The 25,738-nt window shown below is 33.0% G+C and overlaps 2 protein-coding genes across 6 annotated transcripts in view; both read right to left on the bottom strand.

The window, feature by feature from the left end:
* LOC143340485 (CB1 cannabinoid receptor-interacting protein 1) overlaps positions 1-25,738 on the bottom strand; it is a 199,865-nt gene that overhangs the window by 87,677 nt on the left and 86,450 nt on the right. The gene's annotated exons all lie outside the window — the stretch shown is intronic.
* Cdgapr (GTPase-activating protein CdGAPr) overlaps positions 1-25,738 on the bottom strand; it is a 74,687-nt gene that overhangs the window by 24,919 nt on the left and 24,030 nt on the right. For 4 of the 5 annotated variants that reach the window (XM_076762445.1, XM_076762444.1, XM_076762446.1 and 1 more), the window contains exon 2: positions 17,847-18,049. In XM_076762445.1, the coding sequence (XP_076618560.1) occupies positions 17,847-17,915 (69 nt within the window). In that variant the 5' untranslated portion in view covers positions 17,916-18,049. Of the gene's footprint in view, positions 1-3,013; positions 3,237-17,846; positions 18,050-25,738 lie in introns of those variants that run through there. The other variant, XM_076762449.1, reaches the window with a different exon arrangement.

The following is a 25,738-nucleotide window of genomic DNA, read 5'->3' as shown; positions in this document are numbered from 1 at the left end:
AAATTATACAATGTACCTAAGATAAAGAGACTAACTCAAAATGTAGCTCATTACAGCTGCATTTACTGCAGCCATGAAGAATTTCGTATAGTTACAGAATGATTTTAGAAACTGGGGCAAGCATAAACACAAAAAATTGATACAGAAAAATGTTGAATCCGCGCATTGGGGTCGTTTCGTGATACAATTTTTTTGTTTCGGTGCAACGGTGCGGAGGAACCATGCCTTTTCTACATGAATCGATTCTTCTCGTTACTTTACACATAAAAGTATTGGGATATGATCATTGAAAGGTGGGTCTGTACGTGCGTACAATTTTATAAATTAAAAATATATTCGTAACCATACATGTATTTCAATCGTGGATATGGAAGTTAAGATTAAAACTAATTTTTCAAATACAAATACTACAGAATTTAAGAATGTAAAGAAACGAATGAAAATTGTGAAATATCGCATGCAGTATTAAGTTTTTAGTGGTTATAGATATCTTAATATTTTTCTACAATAAGAATTCAAACAATTCTCGTTGTTAAATGTTTCAACTATTAATGCAGGAAGACTGAACGTGTAATAATTTTCAATTTTCTATCTAAAAGTTTCACTGAAATATGTGGATGACAACCTGATGAGTAGCAAAAAGAGATCGTAGCAGTGAAATCTCCGGCTTTGATCCACCAAAGCTATTCCAGGATCTGTGATAATATCCACAGAGATGGTATTAAAAATTTAATAAACTGGCAATACTCTGTGATTATTTTAAGACAAGGGCAATGCCACCCATACGATATTCATACGATTAAATCCTTTCCTGGAAATGTATTTATTACGATTTTTTGTATTTAAAACATCGTCTATTATTTTAAATATGAGTTATAATTTTCATTTAGTTTTCATCGACAGAGATTTTTTTAATTTATTCCGATTTTATCGCACATATCACTTTCTCACTTAAGCGATTTGAAATAAAACGAGTACATGTTTATTATGGTAAATTTAAGTCATTAAAATTTTGGTGTTTTTTTGGCTTCTCAATAGCCCTGAATACGCTATTAGAATGCATTTCGTACTGGCTGTATTTTGAAATGATAACAATTAATAATAACTTCTGAATCTATTCTTGTGATGTAATCAAAATCAAATTTACAGTTCAAATTTGTATTTTAATTATCTATGTCGAGTAACCCGTTCTTAGATATTGATTTTGCGTTCATATATTCTTTTTTTAAATTTTATTTTTATTTTCGTTGGATTTGATGCATTTTTTGAAACTATTTATAAATCAGAAAACAATTTGTATGATTCATACGGGATAGCGAGTAGAATATTTTATTTAGCAGCCATTTTGATGATGTATTCGATATCGAATCGCAAAATAGAGGAGCCCAGAAAATATAAATAAAAAATCTGAAAATAGTTCAACATAAAAGTGTTCGACTGAGTATGATCGATGAACGGTTAAATCTTACGAGGTCACCGATTCTTCCTGACGAACAGCCGCGCGAAAATTCGCCTGAAAATAGTACATAAACAATCGTATTCGTCGGATTGAATTGCTAGAAGCCATGCGAACCGAGGTAGGAAGTTTATCCACCGAAAAGTACGATTTCGTGGCTGGCGAAATTGGAAAGTTAAAAGTTCAAACAAGAGAATTCTACCGTTACAAAATGCAATAGAAATCTATAGAAAAATTTTAATAGGGGATTCTAGAGGTCAAAATAAGACGAAAATCAAGAATACCAATTTGTTGATGGAGGCTTCGTTAAAAAGTTATCAACGTTTAAAGCTCCGCCCGTACTGAATTTTTTTCTCGAAAATGCGCAGGATTTCGGGGGTATGTCTATTCACCAAAAATTATTGTAATGGATCCCCGCAATCGAAAATAATTTTTCCAGAATGATTTGAAATTTTTTTTTTGGAGTAAAATTTCACACATTCTCGAATTTTTTTCTAGAAAGTGGGTGGGATTTCGGGGGTATGTCTATTCACCAAAAATGATTGTAATTAGCCCCCGTAACCGAAAATAATTTTTCCAGAACGATTTGAAATTTTTGAATTTAATTGTTAATAACTTTTTAATGAAGCCTCCATCAATAAATTGGTATTCTTGATTTTTGTCTTATTTTAGCTTCTAGAATCCCTCATTAACACGAAAGAAGTAAATCAACTCTTGAATCAAGTAACTATACATTGCGTCTCAACGTGAACACTATCACTAAAGAATATTAAAATTAATACTTGAATTGTTTCTACTTAAATGCTTTTGTAGGACAAACTTCGGAATTGGCCAGATGAGTAAAGATAGTTAAAATGGAAGAAAGTTGATTCTAAGTCGTATCAATGATGTTCGAGAAATCTTAATTACATTGATAAAGCATGCGAGAGTCAAATACAGAAACACGATGATACTTCGATTATCTATGAATTGGGAAAACCCAAGAGACGGAAATGTGACAAGGACATAGTACAGGACGAGTCCATTAAACACGATCGCGTCTACGTATGCAGGGCAATAGTACGCGATACCAAAAAAAAGGAAAAAAGCAGAGAAAATTACTAATCGAGATGAACTATCATCCTGAAGTTTCCAAACGAAATTAAACAGTGTACAATGAAACTTCGATTTGAGCGAGCTAATTAGGACAGGGAGTGTCATTTAAATCCGAATGTCTGTAAAACTAAATTGCATATAAACAAGAAATCACTTATTTTATTATCTTATTCGTTGCATTCGAAAGAAAAAACTAGTTCACGTTCATTTTAACGTGTACAAATCAGACACTGACACCACTTGTCTTCAAGAAATTATCCAATCTTAAAACGAGGCACCAAAGAATCAAACAGCACGCAAGGATCTACCGACACAGGACTCGAAGAACCCGTTAAATCGAGGTTTCACTGTACCAAGGAATATCCGTTCCAAAGGCAACAAGACACAAGGAGGGAGAATCGCAGGACGATCTCAAAACACATGGATGAAAACGAGATTAGCCATAGAGTATTGGAACACTACCTGAACGCTCCCCAAGAAAATTTCGATAAAACGATACGACATCCGCAAACACATGAGAGATCCTGGCCAGAGATCTAGCTTATCCGATTAATCCATGAAATCACAGTGGTCCTTTCGACGGGTTTTCCATACCGCGAGACGCGAGCCCGTCGAGACAAAATCCGGATGATGGTGCACAGGAGAGGAGAAGGAGGTCGGTGGACGAGGGAGTAGTACCGTCGGGAAGAACTACCTCGAGACGGCTAGAGCAGCTGGCACAGCTGCCGAGAACGCGACGCATAGCGTCGCGAGCCAGGACGAGCGTGAACAACCGACGTCGGGACGCGGGCTGACGACGCGTCGATGCGACCGACCGGGGAGGAAAAGGACTCGTCGATGACGTCTCCGACCGCGGACGAACAACGAGGATGGCGACGAGAGTGCCGCGACGTGCCGCCTCGATTCCATGTTCGCGTACGAATCCACGATCGGCGCGTCGGGGTCGGGGGAAACTGGGTCACCGAGTCACCAGCCATCGTTTCGTTTCGCTCCGCTTCGGGACGCCTAGGATCCTCCGTCGCCGCGCGACCCTGCATCCCGTGCGCCCAACGCGCGCACCACCCTGACTCGCCCCTTTGTACCCTTCGACGCCATCAACTATTAGGTCACATCGAATTACCACTTTCCTAAGTTGCGCTGCATTTCCGAGAAAAAATTTTCATCGAAAAATTGCCTTTGGTCGCCGAACGTGCGCCCCTAGCTACAGGTGTGCTGTCTGTAACGCCTCGCTGGTGCACATGTTCGCACAAAATACTATGGTTATGATCTCAAAATGCGTGGATCGATAGAAGAAATAGCAACATCCCTGAATTTTGTGAATAATGGATGAAAAACTTCAGGCATGAAATGATAACGCACTCTGTTTATGTATAGGGTCGTTTCGGGAGAGACATACACATATAATACTTGAATCAGTGAAGAAAATCAAAGTGCTCGATGTTGTTGATACTGCAGCTACAGTCATTGACTGCAAAGGATACTTACGAGTCACATTTAGGGACGTTTGTTTTCGTTTGATGACCCGTCTTGACGGCCCAAGTGTAGTTGTAAATTGGACCATTTTTATGGGGGTTTTTTCACTTTACGGGATTAAGGAACAACTTTTCGAATATTCTTGGAATTTCTAAATATTCTTCATCAAAATACACGTTGTTTGCGTTTTTAAACATTAAAATCGTTCAATCCGTTCAGGAGTTATGATATTTTAAAGATTCGCATGATATTTCCAGGGTACATTTCTGGCCATACATTATATTGTCGTTTAGGAATTTTTTTCTGGAAAGTACGTAGGATTTTGAGGGTATGTCTGTTCACCAAAAATGATTGTAATTAACCCTCGCAGCTGAAAATAATTTTTTCAGAATGATATGAAAAATTTTTTTTCCAGTGTAGCCAGACAGTTATGATTAGACATTATATTTTCGGTAAGGAATTTTTTTCTCGAAACTGCGTAAAATTTCGAGGATATGTGTATTGACCAAAAATGATTGTAATTGACCTCTGCAATCGAAAATAATTTTTTTAGAACGATTTGAAAATTTTTTTTTTCGTCGAAAAATTTCAGCAGCTACCCCCTGTCGATTTTTCTTAAAAATTCGTTTTCGATTATTAGTAATTTTGTTTGACGCCCTACAGAAAAATTGTCTAATACTTTTTTGTAGGTACCCATGAGCTCTAGTTCAGGAAAAAGTTTCATTGAAATATATTCACTATTGTAGGAGTTATGGCTGTTTGAAAATTGGACCATTTTTATGAGGTTTTTCTCATTTTGCGAGGTCAAGAATCAACTTTTCGAATGTTTTTGCGATTTGTACATATTCTCTACCAAAATACGCGTAATTTGCTTTTTTAAACATTAAAATCGTCCAATCCGTTCAGGAGTTATGACATTTTAAAGATTCGCATGCAATTTCGGGCAGTTATTTCTGGCCAGAAATTATATTTTCGGTAAGGAATTTTTTTCTCGAAACTGAATAGGATTTCGGGGGTATGTCTGTTGACCAAAAATGATTGTAATTGACCCCTGCAACTAAAAATAATTTTTTTAGAACGATTTGAAAAGTTTTAATTTTGTCGAAAAATTTACCCACTTACTGAATTTTTTTCTCGAAACTAGTTAGGATTTCGAGGGTATGTCTAATCACCAAAAATGTCTGTAATTGACTCCCGGAACCAAAAATAATTTTTTTAGAACAATTCGAAATTCTTTAATTTTTGGCAGGGCTACAGCCTGTCGATTTTTCTTTAAAATTAATTTTTCATTTGTAATAAATTTGTTTGACGCTGTACAGCAGTGTTGTTTAATACTTTCTTGTAAATATCTATGAGCTCTACTTCATAAATAAATTTCAACGAAATACATGCACTATTATAATAGAAAGTTAACAATAGTTGAAGGTAGACGTTACCACGAACCAAAAAAAAGTTTTACACCGTGAATATTTGAATTGAAAAATTTGTTTATATGTGTTATGTAATAATTTAGGCACTACCTTATAGATTCTAGAAGCAGTATCGATCAACTTTGTATTTCAACATCAAGGTGAAATAAAGATTGACAACTTAAGTAACTTTATTGATATGTTAGTGTTCTAAGAAATCTGCACTTCAAAAGCCTATAAACTATAAGCTATATTACCATGTGATCCAGTTTCATGAGTTACTGTAAATTACAAGATCGCTGTACAGTTAAAATTGCGTTCTAAATGCGGAAAGTTATTACACGATAAAAACCATGTTCGAAGAGTGCATTACAGGTAATAGAATTCAGAATGTTCTTCTAGGTGATAACACTGCACTTCCAACGCATCTTTTTTTTTAAGTTGTCTAGATTACCTTGATGCTTCTTATACGTATAATCCTGCACTGTTTACCTATCATTTAACAACCACTGAAACGAGATTATCAAGGTATAGCATACCTTTAGCGCGAGTTTATGTTATCGGAACATAACATTCTGAAATTGAAGATGAATTTCAACGTTTACAAAAAAAAAAGCCGTATAAAAACTTTAATATCACTATATTTAAGAATTTTTCAAAAAGTGTTTTCAAAAAAGATTTATAATATTAATAAAAACTATATTCACACGAAAATTAGCTTTTGTACACAATTTTGCTTGCCTGGATGTCGATTTAAAACTTCCATCGATGAATTCTAATTTACAAATGAATCTAAAATTTTAATTCGTCATTCATGAATTCCATCGCGTTCAAATAAAACATTTGAGAAAAATAATTATTGCGTCAGTAAAGCTTAACATTTCCAAATTTGATTTTCTTTGGAAACGTAGTCTTCCGTGAAAAAATTTTATTCCACACTTTCGACTTATTTTTGCATATAGAATTATCTCTCTTTGAATTACACTGCACAATGCGGAAACTCTGATAACACGGATACAAAGTATGTGAGATATACCAATACATATTGGAATAGAGTCCGTTACCTGATTTCATTTGTCGTCTTCGGAAAACAGGTCATGCATTTTAATGCTGAATATCAAGACAAAAAACGGGGTATACAATTACGACTTTAGGAGGCCTAGTTTTATTTAACCGCATTTGAATATTATACCGATGCAGACAGTGTAAACAGCTGACCCTGATAGCTATTCAATTCTACGTTGAACTCATCAACGAGTACTGTAGGAGAACATGTTATCTTGGAAGTTGTATTCCATATGACCTAAAATTACGTTAAGTTACGTGTGTGGAGCACAGTACGTTACTACATAACGAACCTGCTGATCGAATGCTCTTTGTTAATTATTTAATTAAAAAATAAAAATGAAGTCAATACCTTCGTTGGTTTCTGAGAAAACTTGGAAACACTTTACATAGATTAGCAGGAGAGAGTAGGGCAAACTGCATACCTAACTAAATCTAGATGACAATATGTGGTTGGCCCCACCCTGTAGATAATTACCGCTTCAGCTTACCCTTATTACACGTTCGAATAAAGATTTTCGAGTGTCTGTTACATACAGGGTGTTCGGCCACTGGGAAAAATTTTAATGGGGGATTCTAGAGGCTAAAATAAGACGAAAATGAAGAATACCAATTTGTTGATGGAGGCATCGTTAAAAAGTTATTAACAATGAAATTCACAAATTTCAAATCGTTCTGGAAAAATTATTTTCGGTTGTGGGGGTCAATTACAATCATTTTTGGTGAATAGACATAGCCACGAAATCCTACCCACTTCCTAGAAAAAAATTCGAAAAGGTGCTGAAATTTTTCAAATCATTCTAAAAAAATTATATTCGTTTGCGGGGGTCAATTACAATCATTTTTGGTGAATAAACATATCCCCGAAATCTTGCGCATTTTCGAGAAAAAAATTCAGTACGGGCGGAACTTTAAACGTTAATAACTTTTCAACGAAGCCTCGATCAATAAATTGGTATTCTTGATTTTCGTCTTATTTTTGCCTGTAGAATCACCCTCTATCGCCTACACATAACGTAATAACTTCTTCTAAAAGTTAATCTTAACAAAAAGTAAAGTATTTTCGCGTAAAAAAATCGTAAGAATGAAACTAACAAAGCAAATGAGCGTACATTGTGTCGTTAATGCTAAAAGGCAACTGTCTTTCCGTCTTTTGAAGCGGCAGTACAATAATGCCTGCTGGAAATAATAGTTTTCAGCAAAAAGTAGGTCGTTCAAGTAACACATCCAATCAAGCAATAATAATGGCAACCTTGGGGAAGAAACTAGGGCAAAGCCAGCGGCAAATAGGGATTCGGGATACGAAAATTGGAGCTCCGATACGATATCGCCGAGAGGTGAACCAAGCACAATTGAAAGAGTTCTGTCTTTCGATCGCATATTTTTCTTTTACACTTCGTTATCCTCGTAATATATTCCCATTTGTTGCTCACGTGTGTAAACAAAAGAAAATTATATTTATTCCAGCAATTCTCAGTCGAACAATTTAGAAATAAAAGTAATCAAAAAAAGAATTTAAGAATAAAAATTTAAAGAAATAAAAAGATGGACAGAACGAAAAACCTCGGGTCAGTGAATTATTTTAACCCAGGAATGCTTAAATCCCCTAATCTGGGTACGTATAAAGAAGCTATTCTATTATTTATGAGGAAATCAGTATAGTCAGTTCTATTCATTACGCAATACTAATGCACATGAACAGCTTTTTGCATCATCTCTCTGATTATGTTTAGACAACTTTGTCTTTAGCTACATTTTTCATAACAGTACTGTCGAAGTTAAAAATTAAATATACATTATAGATTTGACTTATTACCTAATAGATGAGTCGAAATTTGATTCTGAACTTTCGAAACTCGAAACTCCCAGAACTCTGAATATTTATTGACTATAATTAGATGAAAATTAAATGTAAATTGCAATGTAAATAAACGAATAATTGAAGAAAACTTCATGCAGTAATTATTTCCAACAAACCCAACAATGGAAGAAATTATGGAAATGTTTTGTTTCTTCATATTGTCTAAATTAATATTGTCGAATATTAATCAAGACACTTCACAGTTCTAAAACATTTTAAAAGTTCAAAATCCATTCTTTAAAAAGAAAAAGTGGCGCCAAACTGAATCACAAGCAAGATTCTATTATTTTCAAATTAAACAGGATAAAATAAAATTATCAAACATTTATCAAAGTGCAATAAGTGTAGATTAATATAAATAAGAAGCCTTTCTTGACATCCTTTACAAATCCGTAAGAAACCCATCACTTTTCATCGAAACTCTTTTATTGGTTCAATTACGTTCCTATTTTTTTTTCCAGCACTTTCATTTTGATATTACGTTTGATCATTTTTTTCCCCGTAAAATAGAATATCGTAGTCCATCAACCGAAAACAAATTAACTATGTTGGTCGATTCGCTCGAAGGATCGATAAAAAGAAAGTCGTTACTTTCTCGTAGTGTATCTCTAGTAACAGATGTTAGATTGATTAATGGATCGAATGACGATCGTTTTCATCGATACAGATCCATAGCAGCCGGATCCATTGCGTCGGAATATGCCATTATTAAGCTTGGATGCTTGCATACGCGTTTAGTTCGCTAGTTGTTATTTGTTACTTGCGAGTAAAATATTACGGGATTGGTTTTCACGCTCGACAGGATAATCCAATCATTTCTTGCAATGATTGGATGAACAGAGTAGATGTAAATAATGGTCTGCGAAATTTTATGACCCCGACGTCCAATTACTGTTACAAAAATATAAAGAAATGTATGTTTAATTCAATCTATTTATTTCCTCTCTTTTTTATTAAACCGTTTTATCGTGTTGATACCTACTGTTTTCCAGAATTCGATACCATATACAGGGAGTTTGGCCACCCCTGGGAAAACTTTTAATAGGAAATTGTAGTGGCCAAAACAAAAATATCAATTTGTTGACGGAGGCTTCGTTAAAAAGTTATTAACGTTTAAAGTTCCGTCCGTTCTGAATTTTTTTCTCGAAAATGCGCAGGATTTCGAGGGTATGTGTAATGACCAAAAATGATTGTAATTGACCCCCGCAACCGAAAATAATTTTTCCAGAACGATTTGAAATTTTTGAATTTAATTGTTAATAACTTTTTAACGAAGCTTCCATCAACAAATTGATCTCTAGAATCCCCCATTAAAATTTTTCCCTGGGGTGGCCGAACATCCTGTATACAAATGGATTTATCGATATTTTTATACACTGAAAATTCAGTTTCATAGTTTAATTTTATTTTTCTGTTTGTTATTCTTTTTATTATTTCCTATACATATGTTATACATGTACAGCATATTCCTAGGTACTTCATCAGGTTTACTTAAGTAATATTTTTCAATAGAATTTACATTCCTTTAATACAAATATTTAAAATGTTTTTTTTAAAATAAGAATCAAATATTATAATATTTTATATTATAACTTGTTTAATGTATTATGTTATAAATTCTCTTTCCTTTGGAACGATAACAAACAATTTTCCGAAAGTAATCATCAGTGATCTTAGACTTTACACTTTTGGATCTTATCAGTTAAAGTAAGCACCTGATTTTCATAAATATTGATTATTAACAATAAAATAACGTTTGAATTTTCATACTTCGTGTATTCGTTTTAAAATATACGCTCGTTTTAGGTAAAAAATTGCCAATATTTTGCCTATCATTTGCAGGATATAAAATTGTGCTTTTGCAATATCTTAGAACATGTATAATTATACTCTATCAATATTTTAGGTGTCGAACGAACCCAGATTTTGGCCATTTGCTACCATTGGCCTTTATACTTTTCATCAACATTTGTATTGAAACATTATATCACGTAAATAATTATTACCTTGAATTCAAATAACATTAAAGCGATGGTAAGTTGCAACGTATTCATCTCAATTAATTTTAGAGCCTTATAAGCGTTGTAATTTATTTTTTAAACTGATATATTTAATTAATGTTGTATTCAAAAAGTGCAAATGCGTATTTGGTAATTTTAACACATCCTGAAACACAAATTGCGATTTCTTCTATATCCAAAATAAAAAAAAAGCTTCGGAGTTCTTTTTAAGTAGAGCAAATCGAGATGAAGTTTACGAAGACCAAGATAGGTAATCAGTATAAGCAAGCAAGAACTTTCTGCCAACAGTAATGAAGCTTGGCCAGTTATTGAACGCATAGAAACTGGCTTAGACTCTGGGATTTCGATTGTTTCGTTGAAGAACAGCGATAACGCAGCAGACCGTTCTTGGTTGATTGCATTTTTAATGAAAACTCGAAGGGAAACGAAACCTTCGAGTACTTTTATTGCTTCATAAAATTCTGAAGCGTCTTGTTTTAGAATGCTATTACGTATATTTCTACCGCGTGGTATAAATCTATTTACGAAGGACACGGTCTGTGAGAAATGCGTCTATACGTTGGTATGTGACACTCATTTTAATCTAGATGCAAATATTCTTGCTATCTCAACATTATAGAAAGAAAGGACTGGAAAGATGCTCGAGTTTTAAACTTCTTTGAGCATGTAACGTCAAAGTAAATTTCAAAATAAACGTAGAAGACAACATAAATAATAATAGTTATTGATGAAATACCCTTTAAAATGAGTGTTCTAGTCGGTAACGCAATTAGTTCCAGAGATATAACGATTTTTGTTTCAAGTCGATCGCGATGTAGCGTCGAAGTAGATTTCAAAATAAACATAGAAGACAGCAGAAATTATAGTAGTTGGTATAGTCATCGGGTAGAGAATGAAACACCCTTTAAAATGAGCGTTCGTTCAAGTCGATAGCGTAATTAGTTCCGGAGATATAAGGGTTCGAAGCGTTTGTTTACTTTTCATTGTTGACATCGACGCGAGGTCATTGACCGCGTGCGTAAATAGTAAACGAATTAAAAAAAATTACCTTTTACATAAATCGCGATATCTCCGAAACAGAAAGTCGGATCGACATAAACCAAAAATCATTTTAAAGGGGAAGGTTTACCGCTTCTAATGATGGCTCAATTATGGAGAAAACACTAGTAGTCTCGGAACTGTACGCGTGCAAAGTTTAACTATTTTTAATCCGCCTTGTTTGACTGTTCTAAGACAGTGGAAACTGAAGATTCTGTCCTTTCATTGTTACTATATATTTCCTATTTACATCGAAGTCTAACCAGAATTTTATACCTTTTGAACAAATCGCTGCCCTCATAGTTGCTAAAGGCTGATGAAGTAGCACAAATAAAATCTTATGACACAGTATGGGAGTAGAATAATATATGTAATACATTTTTGTTAAATCCTGCGTAACTGTGCAAATAAATTATCATTTTTTCTGTTGTCTTTCTCTGTAAGGCTAAGAACTAAAGAATAAGACGATTTACGAGTCGAGAAACTAGTTCAGCGAATGTTCTATTCCTCGTTCGACAACGTACACCCACCGTGCACGAGTCCGTCGAGTGTCATAGACAAACGACGTAATGGATACGCATAATAATAGAAGAGCCTTAATTAATACAGTCGTATGTAGTTTCGAAGCAACCGCGCGAACTTCATAAGCGAGTGGTGTATCGCTCCGTTAAAGTAACAAGAATGTATGCAGTGGCCGATGAAGCCAGCAAGAACCAGAACCCTCAACATATGTATTCAACGCCATGGACGGTAGTCTTCGTTGAAAAAAAGAACATCTGCAAAAGAAAACACGGAGCTTCGAGCTTACGAATGCGTCCCAGCTGAGTAACCAGAAGATGTACTTTCTATGCAATTAATTAAAACCTTTTCACGGTTATTTCTTAAGACGTCGCAGACGTCGCTAAATCAAACGCAAATATAAAACTTGTAAATATTTCTGTCCAACGTAATTCCTTCCATCGCTTTCCGAAGACGTTAATAGCGTCTTAAATATCACACGGATGGACCAAGTTTCTATAATACCAAAATTTTATAAAAAATTGATTTCTGTAAATTTATATTTGCTTAAACACTGTTATTTTTCACAGTGAGCTATTACTTCATCGTTGGAACAATTTCTCTTCGTTATTCACAAGACCTAGCGAAATTGTGTAATCTAACCATTCTATCTTAAGTGAATTCGAAGGGTATAGACGCATCAAAACAAATCTGGGGTCACTTAGGCTACAAAGATGGAGATCTTCCGGCCTGTAAGGTACATTGTTAATAAGACTCCAAGGGTATTCGAAGTCTTTTTTCCCCGCGAAGTAACTTAATTTGCTCAGCGTTCGAAGGGTTAACGCTTTGGGCAGGAAAATAGAAGGCTTCCGTCGAACGGATGGGTGTTCCAGGAGAGGATGTCGGTTACGCACTTCGGTGTATGTGTACGACGGTAGCGGCAAAGCCTATCGATTTGCTCTCACGCTAGCGAGATGGACGAACGAGACCAGAGCTAAATAGAACCAACTTCTGCATTCTCACGTGAATGCGGCTTTACCAGCCCCTTCCGAAAACCGCCTTCAAAGATCAAAGACTCCATATCGACAACAACGAGAAAACGGAAAAAATGGAATCTTTTAACCCTCCCTCAGATTCCCAGTCGTTCTTGGGCCACGAAGAATGGAATTGTGATGTGTTAAGCGAAACGATAAAAAAACAACTGCAACTACGGGTAAATATCCTAATTATTTACATTTTTTTTTGGTAATAAATAGTAACGCATTGCCAACCGATTTGGAGAGATCTCCATCTTTGTGCCCATAGTTCATTGTATGCTTTGATGAAACTTAAAGTAAAAGATAATAGAATAGACGGTATATAAGCATTAATTTTCAAAAAATATTCCTATTTGAGATCATCAATTGTACTTATTCGTATAATTTCCCACTTTTAAGAAACACAGTTACCTATAAATTATTCCATTAGGAATAATAGGCCAAAATAAAACGAAAATCAAGAATACTAATTTGTTGATTGAGGCTTCGTTAAAAAGTTATTAACGTTTAAAGTTTCACCTGACCTGAATTTTTTTCTCGAAAATGCGCAGGATTTCGGGGGTATGTCTGTTGACCAAAAATGATTGTAATAGACCCCCGCAACTGAAAATAATTTTTTCAAAACGATTTGAAATTTTTTTTTTCCGTCGAAAAATTTCACACCTTTTCGATTTTTTTTCTCGAAAGTGGGTAGGATTTCGGGAGTATGTCCAATGACTAAAAATGATTGTAATTGAACCCCGCAACCGAATATAATTTTTTTAGAATGATTTGAAAAATTTTTTTTTCCAAGAAATTTAGATATCTACCTCCTGTCGATTTTTCTTAAAAATTAGTTTTTCATTTTTAGTAATTTTGTTTGACGCCCCACAGAAAAGTTGTCTAATACTTTTCTGTAGGTACCCATGAGCTCTACTTCAGAAAAAAGTTTCATTGAAATATATTCACAATTGTAAGAGTTATGGCGATTTGAAAATTGGACCATTTTTATGGGGTTTTTCTCATTTTGCGGGATCAATGACCAACTCTTCGAATATTTTTGCAATTTGTACATATTCTCCATCAAAATACGCGTAGTTTGCTTTTTTAAACATTAAAATCGTCCAATCGGTTCAGAAGTTATGACGTTTTGAATATTCGCATGAAAATTCGGGCAGACATTTCTGGCCAGAAATTATATTTTCGTTAAGGAATTTTTTTCTCGAAACTGAGTAGGATTTCGGGGGTATGTCTATTCACCAAAAATTATTGTAACTGACTCCCGCAACCGAAAATAATTTTTCCAAAACGATTTGAAATTTTTTTTTTTCCGTCGAAAAATTTCACACCTTTTCGATTTTTTTTCTCGAAAATGGGTAGGATTTCGGGGGTATGTCTATTCACTAAAAATTATTGTAATTGACCCCCGCAACCGAAAATAATTTTTCCAAAACGATTTGAAATTTTTGAATTTAATTGTTAATAACTTTTTAACGAAGCCTCCATTAACAAATTGGTATTCTTGATTTTCGTCTTATTTTAGCCTCTAGAATCTCCCATTAAAATTTTTCCCAGGGTTGTATACAAAATAGTCGTAAGTATTTAAGAGATTGATGATTTCTAATTTCAATAACAATATTTTTAAATCCAACATGTTGTAAATATTCAAATACTAACTTTGCATAGTTTCATCATTAAGAAGGTAATCCCATCTAGAATTTTATAATGGTTTCATCGAAATTTTTATTACAGTATTTTTCTCATTCAGTTTAAAACCCATACTTTTAGCTTTATGTTTTAAGAATATCCACAATTTTTTTAGTACAAGAATATTAAATGTTACAGGAGTTACAATGAATCCAATGAAGGCCATAATAAGATAGTTTTACTTTAAAAATTTTTTTCTGAATTCCTCCAAAAACGTATAAAAAGGTTAAAGTATAACATACGATTTCAATTAAGTCAGATTTAAATACATTTAAAAAATTAGGTGTATTTATAACAACTTTTTAACAACGAAAAGAATCGACAATGATTGAGATGCATTTGACGATCGAAATTGTTAAATAAGAACGCGAGTTTTACACGCGGAAGCTATTATTAACCGTAAAAAGAGAAAGCAAACAGAATCGGAGAAAGCTAAACGAAATAACAATTTGAGGAAAGATTAGTTTTAAAATGAATGAGAAACGTGATGTATGACGAGGTTTTCGACCTATGCCGCGCGAGAACCGAGCACGTAATTAACAGAAAGGCTGCTGATATCATCAAGATGCAAAATGAAAACGAAAGGAAGATCAAGGTGAATGATGGCTACGAGTTCGTTGTATCGTAACGCGTAACACGGAACGTTTTACATTTTTATGAATAACCAGTCACGCCAGATGAAATATTTGTCGAGAGACGGATACAAATTCTGCTATAAATAATGTTAGAGACTTTGAAAGCCAACGCCAATTAATCGATACTGAAGTTTTATGCACAATCTAATGATAAATTCATTTTATCGTGCATATGCAACGAGAGTAGTACACGGAAGGATCTGTGAATTTTTTAAGATGGACAATTGGAAATTTAATTTCTATGAAAATATACTCTACCGTTCAAAAGTTTTGAGTATTGTAAAATCATGTTACAGACACACATGAAAAATAGTAATGTCTTAAAGGTAATGAAAGAAACTTTCATTTATCAAAATGACTACCTTAACCCAAATAAATACCAAATCATAGGCATTCCATTTATTAATTCATTAAAATATTTTTTATCTAACACAAAGATTTGAAACCTAATCATAATGCTTCGAAACGATAAAAATATGGATCCATGGTCATATAAGATCACATTCGCTGAAAAATTGCTTTTGTTTAAAAGAAAATACAACAGAATGTAACAGATTAAAATTCGACAAAGTATAGAATTTTTTAGAAATGTTATTTAAAAAAGAAATTTTGTCTGCAAACTCATTAAAAGGAATAATGAAGATTTTGACTCTATATTTTGAATCTATTAACAAAGGAACATAAAAAACACAAAATTACTGAAAAGTGCCGATTATTGCAGAATAACTTTTATACTTTTACAGTAAACAGGTATTGTTGTTACTATTATTCTTAAGTTTTTTCAAATTTTTCATTTTGGCGCGTTATAGCGAGAAAAAGTAAAAATCGATTTTTTCTTTATTTTCTGCATGTTAAACTTACACATTGAATTTGTATGCATAATTATTTTTTTTTTGTAAGTGTTAACTATATAAGAATGATCTACATTTAATTACAAGTGTTCTAAAAGTATTTTAGAAATATTTTAACCTTAAATATGTATGAAAACAATTTTGGAACGTCCATTGCGTTGAAACAATTCTTATTTCCACATCACTTGAAAATAACTCCAAAATAATTAACGATACACACTATTAAACAATTACAATGCACAATAAACAGTTGAAATCCAAAGAGATTTGATAATTCGGCTTATGATACAGTCTCCTGCTACATTTCTGTTTTAGAGATATGTTTTTTTCGTAAAATTACTTTGATAAATTGTAATTAACCCCTTAACGCTCATATTTTTCCAAGAATGATCAATTTTCTGTATTGGACTTGTTTCTAAGCTATATAAAAATGCGGTTTTTGTTAATTGCAATGTTGTATCTAACGTATAATTTGAAGGAAAACAAGTATTGTTATCCCTTAAACCGTTAAATTAAACAAATATTGTTTTTCAAAGCAGTCAGAGGTCAATCGGGATTCTGAAGACCGATAAAGGATTTTTAAATCCTTCATTCGTGTTCTACATTTGTACTCCAACATCTTCGATAGTGATTGCTCTATCATGAACACACGGATATCGAATCTATATGAATGAATATACTCACGATAATTTCTGAGTAGAATCTCTGGCTTGCAGAATACACAAAATAGGGAAACAAAAATAAACTCGTGGATTCAACGTTATGCAATTCACGACTGTACAAACACTGCATCGATGTGAGATTCTAGTAACATCGTCATCGAGCCTTATCATAATTAATTAGTCACTCATTAGCAAGGCACATGGTCTTCCTTCTTTCTCTTTTCATGAAATTACATTTTGTAAAACTCTGGCTATGTATCCATTGAACCCTCTTTTGGGAATTTTCAGCATTTTATGGTACGATTACCTACATATCGCTATTTTTAAACAACGAATGAAGACTGTAAAACGTCTCTGTGTGCATCCTGGGCAACCCACCAATGTCTTAGAGCAAGCAGGACAATTAATAATTTGTTCCCGCAGTTTCCATCGAGCAATGATACCTCGTTCTAAAATAAGCGATGAACAATCATACTGATACTTAAAAGTTTGTTGCAAAAAAGAATCATTGGCAGAGAGTGCATTATTAGACTTGGCGTAAATTGACCCTTCTACAAATACATTCATCTTGTTAACGAAAATTTTAAAGTGATCTTAAGATAATAATAAACTCCTTAAATCTCAAAATGATACGTAGTTCTTTTTAGAAAAAATTTCTCATTATCGTCTTCATTTCTAGTTGTTACAGTATACTTAATGTTCGAATACTTTCGTGAGCTACTGTATACAGAGAGTGGGTTATTAGACTTGGCGTAAATTGACTCTTCTACAAATACATTCATCTTGTTAACGAAAATTTTAAAGTGATCTTAAGATAATAATAAACTCTTTAAACCGCAAAATGATACGTAGTTCTTTTTAGAAAAAATTTCTCATTATCGTCTTAATTTCTAGTTGTTACAGTATACTTAATGTTCGAATACTTTCGTGAGCCACTGTATACATTGTTTCTCCAAATCTCAAGAGATTTAATTGTTCAAACGATACACAATGCGATTGATTTGTTGTAAATTTCGTTTACGTGGATTTTAAGTATTGAAATTGTAAATGTTTACTCACTTTTGCAGTCTGAGGCTCGATGTCTGTAAGCCGTTGCGCACGAGGCCTCTCCTGAGCCGGTCCTGGCATCCTTTGCAGCCTCTCCGTGGACGAGGACGAGGAGGACGAGGATCCAGGCCTTTGGCCTGGTTTGCCACGCGCCAGGATGATGGCTGGATTTTACTTTCCGCTCGATTGAACCATTATTCCTCTTTCGCGTTCTCCTGCGCAAACAATTTGCCACGATACTCAGACGTCTTTATCGCGACTTTTACAACGGCGAAATATTAACTCACATATACGGAACGCGTAAAGGTTGAATAGCAGACGGTCGTAAATATCACGCAAACAAGTTACACTTACGGACAGAATTAAGTGGACAGCCACAGGAAATAAGTATAAATTAAATTCAACCAAAGTAATATAACTATCACGCACTTCAATTTTATATATTATGCAGGGGGTACGGTCAACCCTGGGAAAAATTATATTGAGAGATTCTAGAGGCCAAAATAAGTCGAAAATCAAGAATATCAATTTGTCGATGGAGGCTTCCTTAAAAACTTAGTAACGTTTAAAGTTCCATACCGAGCAGAAATTTTTTCGACGAAATTAAAAATTTCAAATCATTTTGGAAAAATTATTTTCGGTTGAGGGGGTCAATTACAATCATTTCTTGTCATTACACATACCCTCGAAATCCTACTCACTTTCGAAAAAAAAATTCATTACTAAACATATAATGTCTGACCACAACCGTCTGGTTATCCTGAATAAAAAAAAATTTCAAATTGATATGGAAAAATTATTTTCGGTTGAGGGGCTCAATTACGGTCCTTTTTGGTCAATAGACATACCCCCGAAATCCTACTCACATTCGAAAAAAAAATTCGAGTTAGTGAACCAATTTTTTTTAGAACTTCGAGCGTTAATAAACTCCCATTTGCGTTTTATTCGTAATTCAAAATCCACTAATGGATTGTTTAAACCAACATTCAAACCAGCGAAAAAGTCGCGGGCAAAAGCTAGTGATTTTAAAATTTGTATTCGTTAATTAAGAATAATATTGAACATAATCGAGCAACAAAGTCAGTTAAGTTCTCAATCCTCTATTTTAGTCAACGCGTATCTTTCTTACAAATAATTCTAATTAAATTTAATGTCCATACTCCATATGTAAATTTCTTAATCGATAGAAAGCAGGAATTTTAGCGTCCAAAGTAGCAGCTCCGCAAATACTGTCCACAAATTATAAAGCAGGCCATCTAGCGAATAATTCAATTTTGAACACAAGTTGCTTCCAATATTGAATTCTAGTCTGACGTTCGCTAGCGAACAGAACTTTCGCAGCGACCTAATAATATCCAAAATTTATTTTTGTCGTATTGTGAAGGAACACCACAGTTGCTTAACCTACACGTTGATCACAAGCATGTTCGTGCGTTTTTTCTTCGACTTGCAAGACTTCTATATTTCATACAATTATAAATAAATTTTCGAGACCATGTTTATAAAAAAAACTACTTCCTCACGTTTATTCGAACCAATTTTCAATTGTTACGCGTGCAATATCATTACGAATAAAGAAATATGTTTCAAAATAATAATGACGATAATAATACATCTTTATCCTATCAAACTCATAAACGTTACGAAATTAGAATTGAACGAAAAGAAAAAAAAATTGTAAACATGTGTGTACGTTAGGTACAAGGATGAGGTACATACTATTATGAACCTAACCTTGAGTATATTCTAGATTCTAATAACTGAGCCAGACTATAGTTCTGTTCGAGATGAAGAAAATTTGGTATGATTTTTTACCTCGATTATTCTACGATATTTATTTTCCTAGTAAATCGGTGCTTGCGATTCCATGATCGTTTTAATGGAATTATGCGATTTTTTTAGATAAACCAATTTTCATTCTAAATATAAAATGTAGAAAGATATTTCTAAGTTCGAAAGATTTTATTTTCCATAGTGTAACAAGTAGTATGTACTCAAACGATTCTCTATTATATTCTAATTATTGAATAATTTATTTTAAGTTTATATTTTCAGTTATTTTCCGAAACAAAATGAAACAAATATATTTTTTTTTTTTAGAGAGAAACCCATTCAATCTCCTAGAATATTAAACTTTCGATTACCTTACTTCATACGTTTTATACGCAAATTAATCACATAAAAAAAAATAAGGTAGTTCCATTAAAAAAAGTACAATTGCAAATGCACCTATACACTTGAGAATAAAATCGTGTTATAGGACAATAGATATTATTAAACTATACAAAATGATCTACGATTTTGTAGTAACTTCGCTTAAGGGAGTGGGATAATATTTTTTTGTACAAAGCTTCAAAATTATTCTGAAGATTTATAGGTTAAGCGTGGTCCTTCGTTGATAAGTTTGAACATCGCGGATCTCTGTACATATTCTTATCGTATACAGAGTGTTCGGCCACCCCTGGGAAAAATTTTAATGGGAGATTCTAGAGGCCAAAATAAGACGAAAATCAAGAATACTAATTTGTTGATGGAGGCTTCGTTAAAAAGTTATTAACGTTTAAAGTTCTGACCGTACTGAATTTTTTTCTAGAAAATGGTAGGATTTTGGGGGTAGGTCTATTAACAAAAAATTATTGTAATTAACCCCCGCAACTGAAAATAATTTTTTTAGAACGATTTGAAAAATTTTTTTTTCGTCGAAAAATTTAGGCAGCTACCCCCTGTCGACTTTTCTTAAAAATTAGTTTTTCATTTTTGATAATTTTATTTGACGCCCTACAGAAAAGTTGTCTAATACTTTTTTGTAGGTACCCATGAGCTCTACCTCAGAAAAAAGTTTCATTGAAATATATTCGTTATTGTAGGAGTTATGGCTATTTGAAAACTGTACCATTATTATGAGATTTTTCTCATTTTTCGATGTTAAGGAGCAACTTTTCGAATATTTTTAGAATTGCTACATATTCTCCATTAAAATACGCGTCGTTTGCTTTTTTAAACATTAAAATCGGCCAATCCGTTCAGAAGTTATGACGTTTCAAAGATTCGCATGAAATTTCCGGTGTACATTTCTGGTCAGACATTATATTTTCGTTTAGGAATTTTTTTCTCGAAAGTGCGTAGGATTTCGGGGGTGTGTGTATTCACCAAAAATGATTGTAATTGACCCCTGCAACTAAAAATAATTTTTTCAGAATGATTTAAAATTTTTTAATAACTTTTTAACGAAGCCTCAATCCACAAATTGATATTCTTGATTGTCGTTTTATTTTGGCCTCTAGAATCTCCCATTAAAATTTTTCCCTGGGGCTGAATCATATAAAATAGAAAAATTATCATCAAACTCATCATTGGAATCACCATCGCTCGATAAAGGCTTGTGGAAAGCTACAGCTTCTGAATTCGTTAATAAATTAATATCTTTATACAGTACCTCTTCTTTTTTGCTTGCAATTGATACGCTTCTTGATAAAGTGGATATAATTGGATCCAAGGAAAATAATAAAATATGAAATAAATCTTCCACTGTGTTTTCAACTTATGTAATTCTCTATATTTTTTTTATATCTTTATATCTAAATTCTAGGACTTTTTCCAATAACATTCCTATAGAAAGGACAGCATTTTGTATAAGACTTGTTCCATGAATTAAAACTGTGTATATACTCGATGGTAAACATACAATAATACAAAATTACAAATTTTACAGTCACACACGAAAGATAATGAAAATTATAGAAAATTATTGAAACTGAAATTTCAGCAAAAAATACGTATTTATCACACAGTGGGTTGGAATTATCCTACACAGTTGCCAAACACATATAAACACATTCTCAGCAACCCGGCGTAACCGCCAGAATCGACAAAAAATAATTGAAATTAACAACAGATGGTACAACTAGAACCATTACCAGCAACGTCTTGAAGATATCTTTCCACAAACTTCAACTCTGGATCATTTCAACTCATTGTCAGGGTGACAACAGAGAGTTAAATTTCCTAATTCATTCTATATTACATTCTACACTATTAAGAACCTTGTTTTATTATAACAAGAATTAGTTCCTTGTAAATATGACAATTCAAAATGTAATTAAGCATGATTGTAATTTACATATTAAACGCTGCGACGGTCCCTGAGAAACGACAGTACCAAATTTAAATAAGTCTTTTTAAATGGATTTCACTGAAATATTTTAAAGAAAAATTAGGTTTTCTGCTCGTTATCTTTTGTTAATACTCAAACCCATTTTTTGTACTCGCATACTGCCTAAATGAAAAGCAAAACAAAATTAGCTCCGCGTTTGCGACAAAAACATAAAAAAAAAAATAGTAAATTGAATTACAACAGTCTCAGAAAATAGTTTTGATTAGAAATATAATAGAAATGAAATCTTTCCAACCAACAGAAAAGAAGCGATTGTGTTGTATGGTACAATAAAAATAACTATAATATTCACACCAGTATATGTATAATTACTCTACCTACAGGAAGTGTTATACAATTAACGTTAATTTTTATAATTTGTAACTTTCTAAACCAATTAAGATAGCAAACTTGAAAGTAAAACTTGAACTGCAGAAAAATGTTTAATCCGCCTCTACAACTTTTTCCAACGTCTTGGCGATACCTCGAATCTATTAATATTTCCATTAATTTCAAAAGAAAATGATTTGAAACGCATGTATATCATTTAATCCTTTGCAGACAGTAGTCGTAATTCTTTAGAAACACATAAATTTACAAACATCGATTTCCTTAATACTTACATAACAATTCATGGAATTGAAATACTGTCTATACAACGTATAAAATAATTTTTAGATACACGTTTATTTTTACCCCTTTCATTTCATTTCTATAGTGCTACATACAGGACGTTCGACCACTCCTAAGAAAAATTTTAATGGAAAATTTTAGAGCTCAAAATAAGACGAAAATCAAGAATAGCAATTTGTTGATTGAGGCTTCGTTAAAAAGTTATTAACGTTTAAAGTTCCGTCTGTAGAACGGCGATGTGCGAACAGCTGCACACGCGCGATAGTGGTTCTCACTTAGAAAACTGTAAGGCTGTCGATACGTCAGTAAGTAGAGTTTCTCATGCTGAATGAGAACCACTATCGCGTGCACGCAACTGTTCGCAGATTGCCGTTCTACAGGCGGAACTTTAAACGTTAATAACTTTTTAACGAGAGCTCAGTCAAGAAATTGATATTCTTGATTTTCATCTTATTTTGGCTTCTAGAATCTCTCATTAAAATTTTTCCCAGATATGTACATAGATGATAGATAGAATTACTGACTGAAATATCACTGTCATCTATATTTTCAAATCTATGAATACCTATTAGGTCCACTTAGTTTTGTATAAATAGTAGTAACATATAAATGGTGTATCTATCGACATATATTTAAAAAATATAAGTGAAGCGTGTTTTTTTTAGGCTTTTTGGGGGATTTTTTTGTAAATAAACTATTAGAACTTTTGCAGTCAAATTTACAAAGTTTATTTACATATATTCCAACGATATTTTAAAATCTTTTGGGCGAAAAAAACTTGAAATTTGGGGCACTGCATAAATAATAAACAAATGGACAGTGGTACAAGAAATTATTATAAACGTTTGCAACAAAAATGAAATGAAAAAATCCTCAAACGTATTTAGAGTGTTCGATTATTTTCATAAGTCGAGTGTTACCTACTATGCATGAACAATACAGACAATATTTTTCTGTGACTTTTTGATAATTTTGGAATAAAAAAGTGTCTCATCAATTAAATTTCATCTAAAATTAAATGATACCGTGACCGTAATTGAAATATTAATTGAAAAGCACTAGTGTGAGTAATTTTTATAATGTCACTGTTCTTTTAGTGTTTTAAGAACACATATTTTGCGGCTTTTAAAGGAAATGTTTATCAAGCTTCGAAACTGAGCCAAGCCTTTTTATTCAATGACCAATTAACAAACGTTCTTTCACGGAGAAATGTTTTTCATGGTAAAGGGAACATCCGGTTGCACATTCATGAGTGAAACCGACAGTCGTTTCTTCTTCTTTTTTTTTCTTGTTTTTTTTTGATTGTTTTTACTTCGGCAGAGAGCGTGCAACAGTAATACGGTTGCGGAACGACGAAAATAAAAGTGTAACAAAGCCACAAGTAAAAAGTCTATGCCACATCCGCTGTCGTACGTCGCGATCTTACATATTCACGCGTGAAACTTATTAAATCGACATAATTAAAACGGCGGTGGAACAAAAAACCGAAGCGTAACGTGTTTTTCACATTTCATTTGGGATTACAAGAACCATCGAAAAATTCATCTGCTCGACAAACTGAACAAGAAACACTGAATCGGTTCACATAAACACGGGTTACTAACACTTAAACGTTAGATAAAAAAGTAACATTTATTCTTATTATTTATCGTGTTATTATCAATAACAGATTTGGACGATATAAAAAAAATATAAATATAAATTCGTATTATTATAAATAGTTTTGTGTCTTACTTTTCTGATCGCAAGAGTAAATTTTATTACAAAATAATATTAATGGTTTTCAAGCTTGATAATTCTAAATATTAAGTAACATAATAAATACAGAGTATTCGAAATTTTTATGGAAGATTCTAGAGGCCAAAATAAGACGAAAATCAAGAACACCAATTTTTTAATCGAGACTTTCTTAAAAACTTATTAACGTTTAAAGTTCCATACCGACCAGAAATTTTTTCAGCGAAATTAAAAATTTTCAAATCATTCTGAAAAAATTATTTTCAGTTGCGTGAGTCAATTACAATCACTTTTGGTGAATAGACATACCCCCGAAATCTTATGCACTTTCGAGAAAAAAATTCGAGTAGGTGTGAAATTTTTCGAAAAAATTAAAAAATTTCAAATCGTTCTAAAAAAATTATTTTTAGTTGCAGAGGTCAAATACAATCATTTTTGGTCAATAGACATACCCCTGAATTCCTACCTACTTTCGAGAAAAAAATTCCCAACCGAAAATATAATTTCTGGCCAGAAATGTTTGCCCGTAATTGCATGGGAATCTTTGAAACGTCATAACTTCTGAACGGATTGGACGATTTTAATGTTTGAAAAAGCAAACTACACGTATTTTAATGGAGAATATGTAGAAATTGTAAAAATATTCGAAAAGTTATTCCTTAATCCCGAAAAATGAGAAAAACCTCATAAAAATGGTCCAGCTTTCAAATAGCCGTAACTCCTACAATAACGAATATATTTCAATAAAACTTTTTTCTGAAGTAGAGCTCATGGGTACCTACAAAAAAGTACTAAACAACTTTTCTGTAGGGCGTCAAATAAAATTATTAAAAATGAAAAACGAATTTTTAAGAAAAATCGACAGGGGGTAGGTGCCTAAATTTTTCGGGCGAAAAAAAAAGTTACAAATCGTTCTGAAAAAATTATTTTTAGTTGCAGGGGCCAATTACAACCATTTTTAGTGGATAGACATAACCCCGAAATCCTACTCAGTTTCCAGAAAAAAATTTGAGTAAATGTTAAAAGTTTTGGGTAAAAAAAAAAGAATTTCGAATCGTTTTGAAAAAATTATTTTTAGCTGCAGGGGTCAATTACAAGCATTTTTGGTTAACAGAACTACCCCCGAAATCCTACGCAGTTTCGAGAAAAAAATTCGTGAAGCTTACAAATTTTGTTAATAATTTCGTCAATAACTTTGTAACGAAGCCTCAATCGACAAATTGGTATTCTTGATTTTCGTCTTATTTTGGTCTCTAGAATCTCCCATTAAAATTTTTCCCAGGAGTGGCTGAACACCCTGTATAATAAAGAGGTGTGAAATTGGAACTTACAAAAACAAAATGTAAAATGAAAAACTAGAAACATTTATCAACAGTTGTGG

Source organism: Colletes latitarsis, chromosome 3, assembly GCF_051014445.1.
Source record: "Colletes latitarsis isolate SP2378_abdomen chromosome 3, iyColLati1, whole genome shotgun sequence".
In the NCBI taxonomy this organism is placed as follows: Eukaryota; Metazoa; Arthropoda; class Insecta; order Hymenoptera; family Colletidae; genus Colletes; species Colletes latitarsis.
This window is presented reverse-complemented; position numbering and strand designations above follow the sequence as displayed.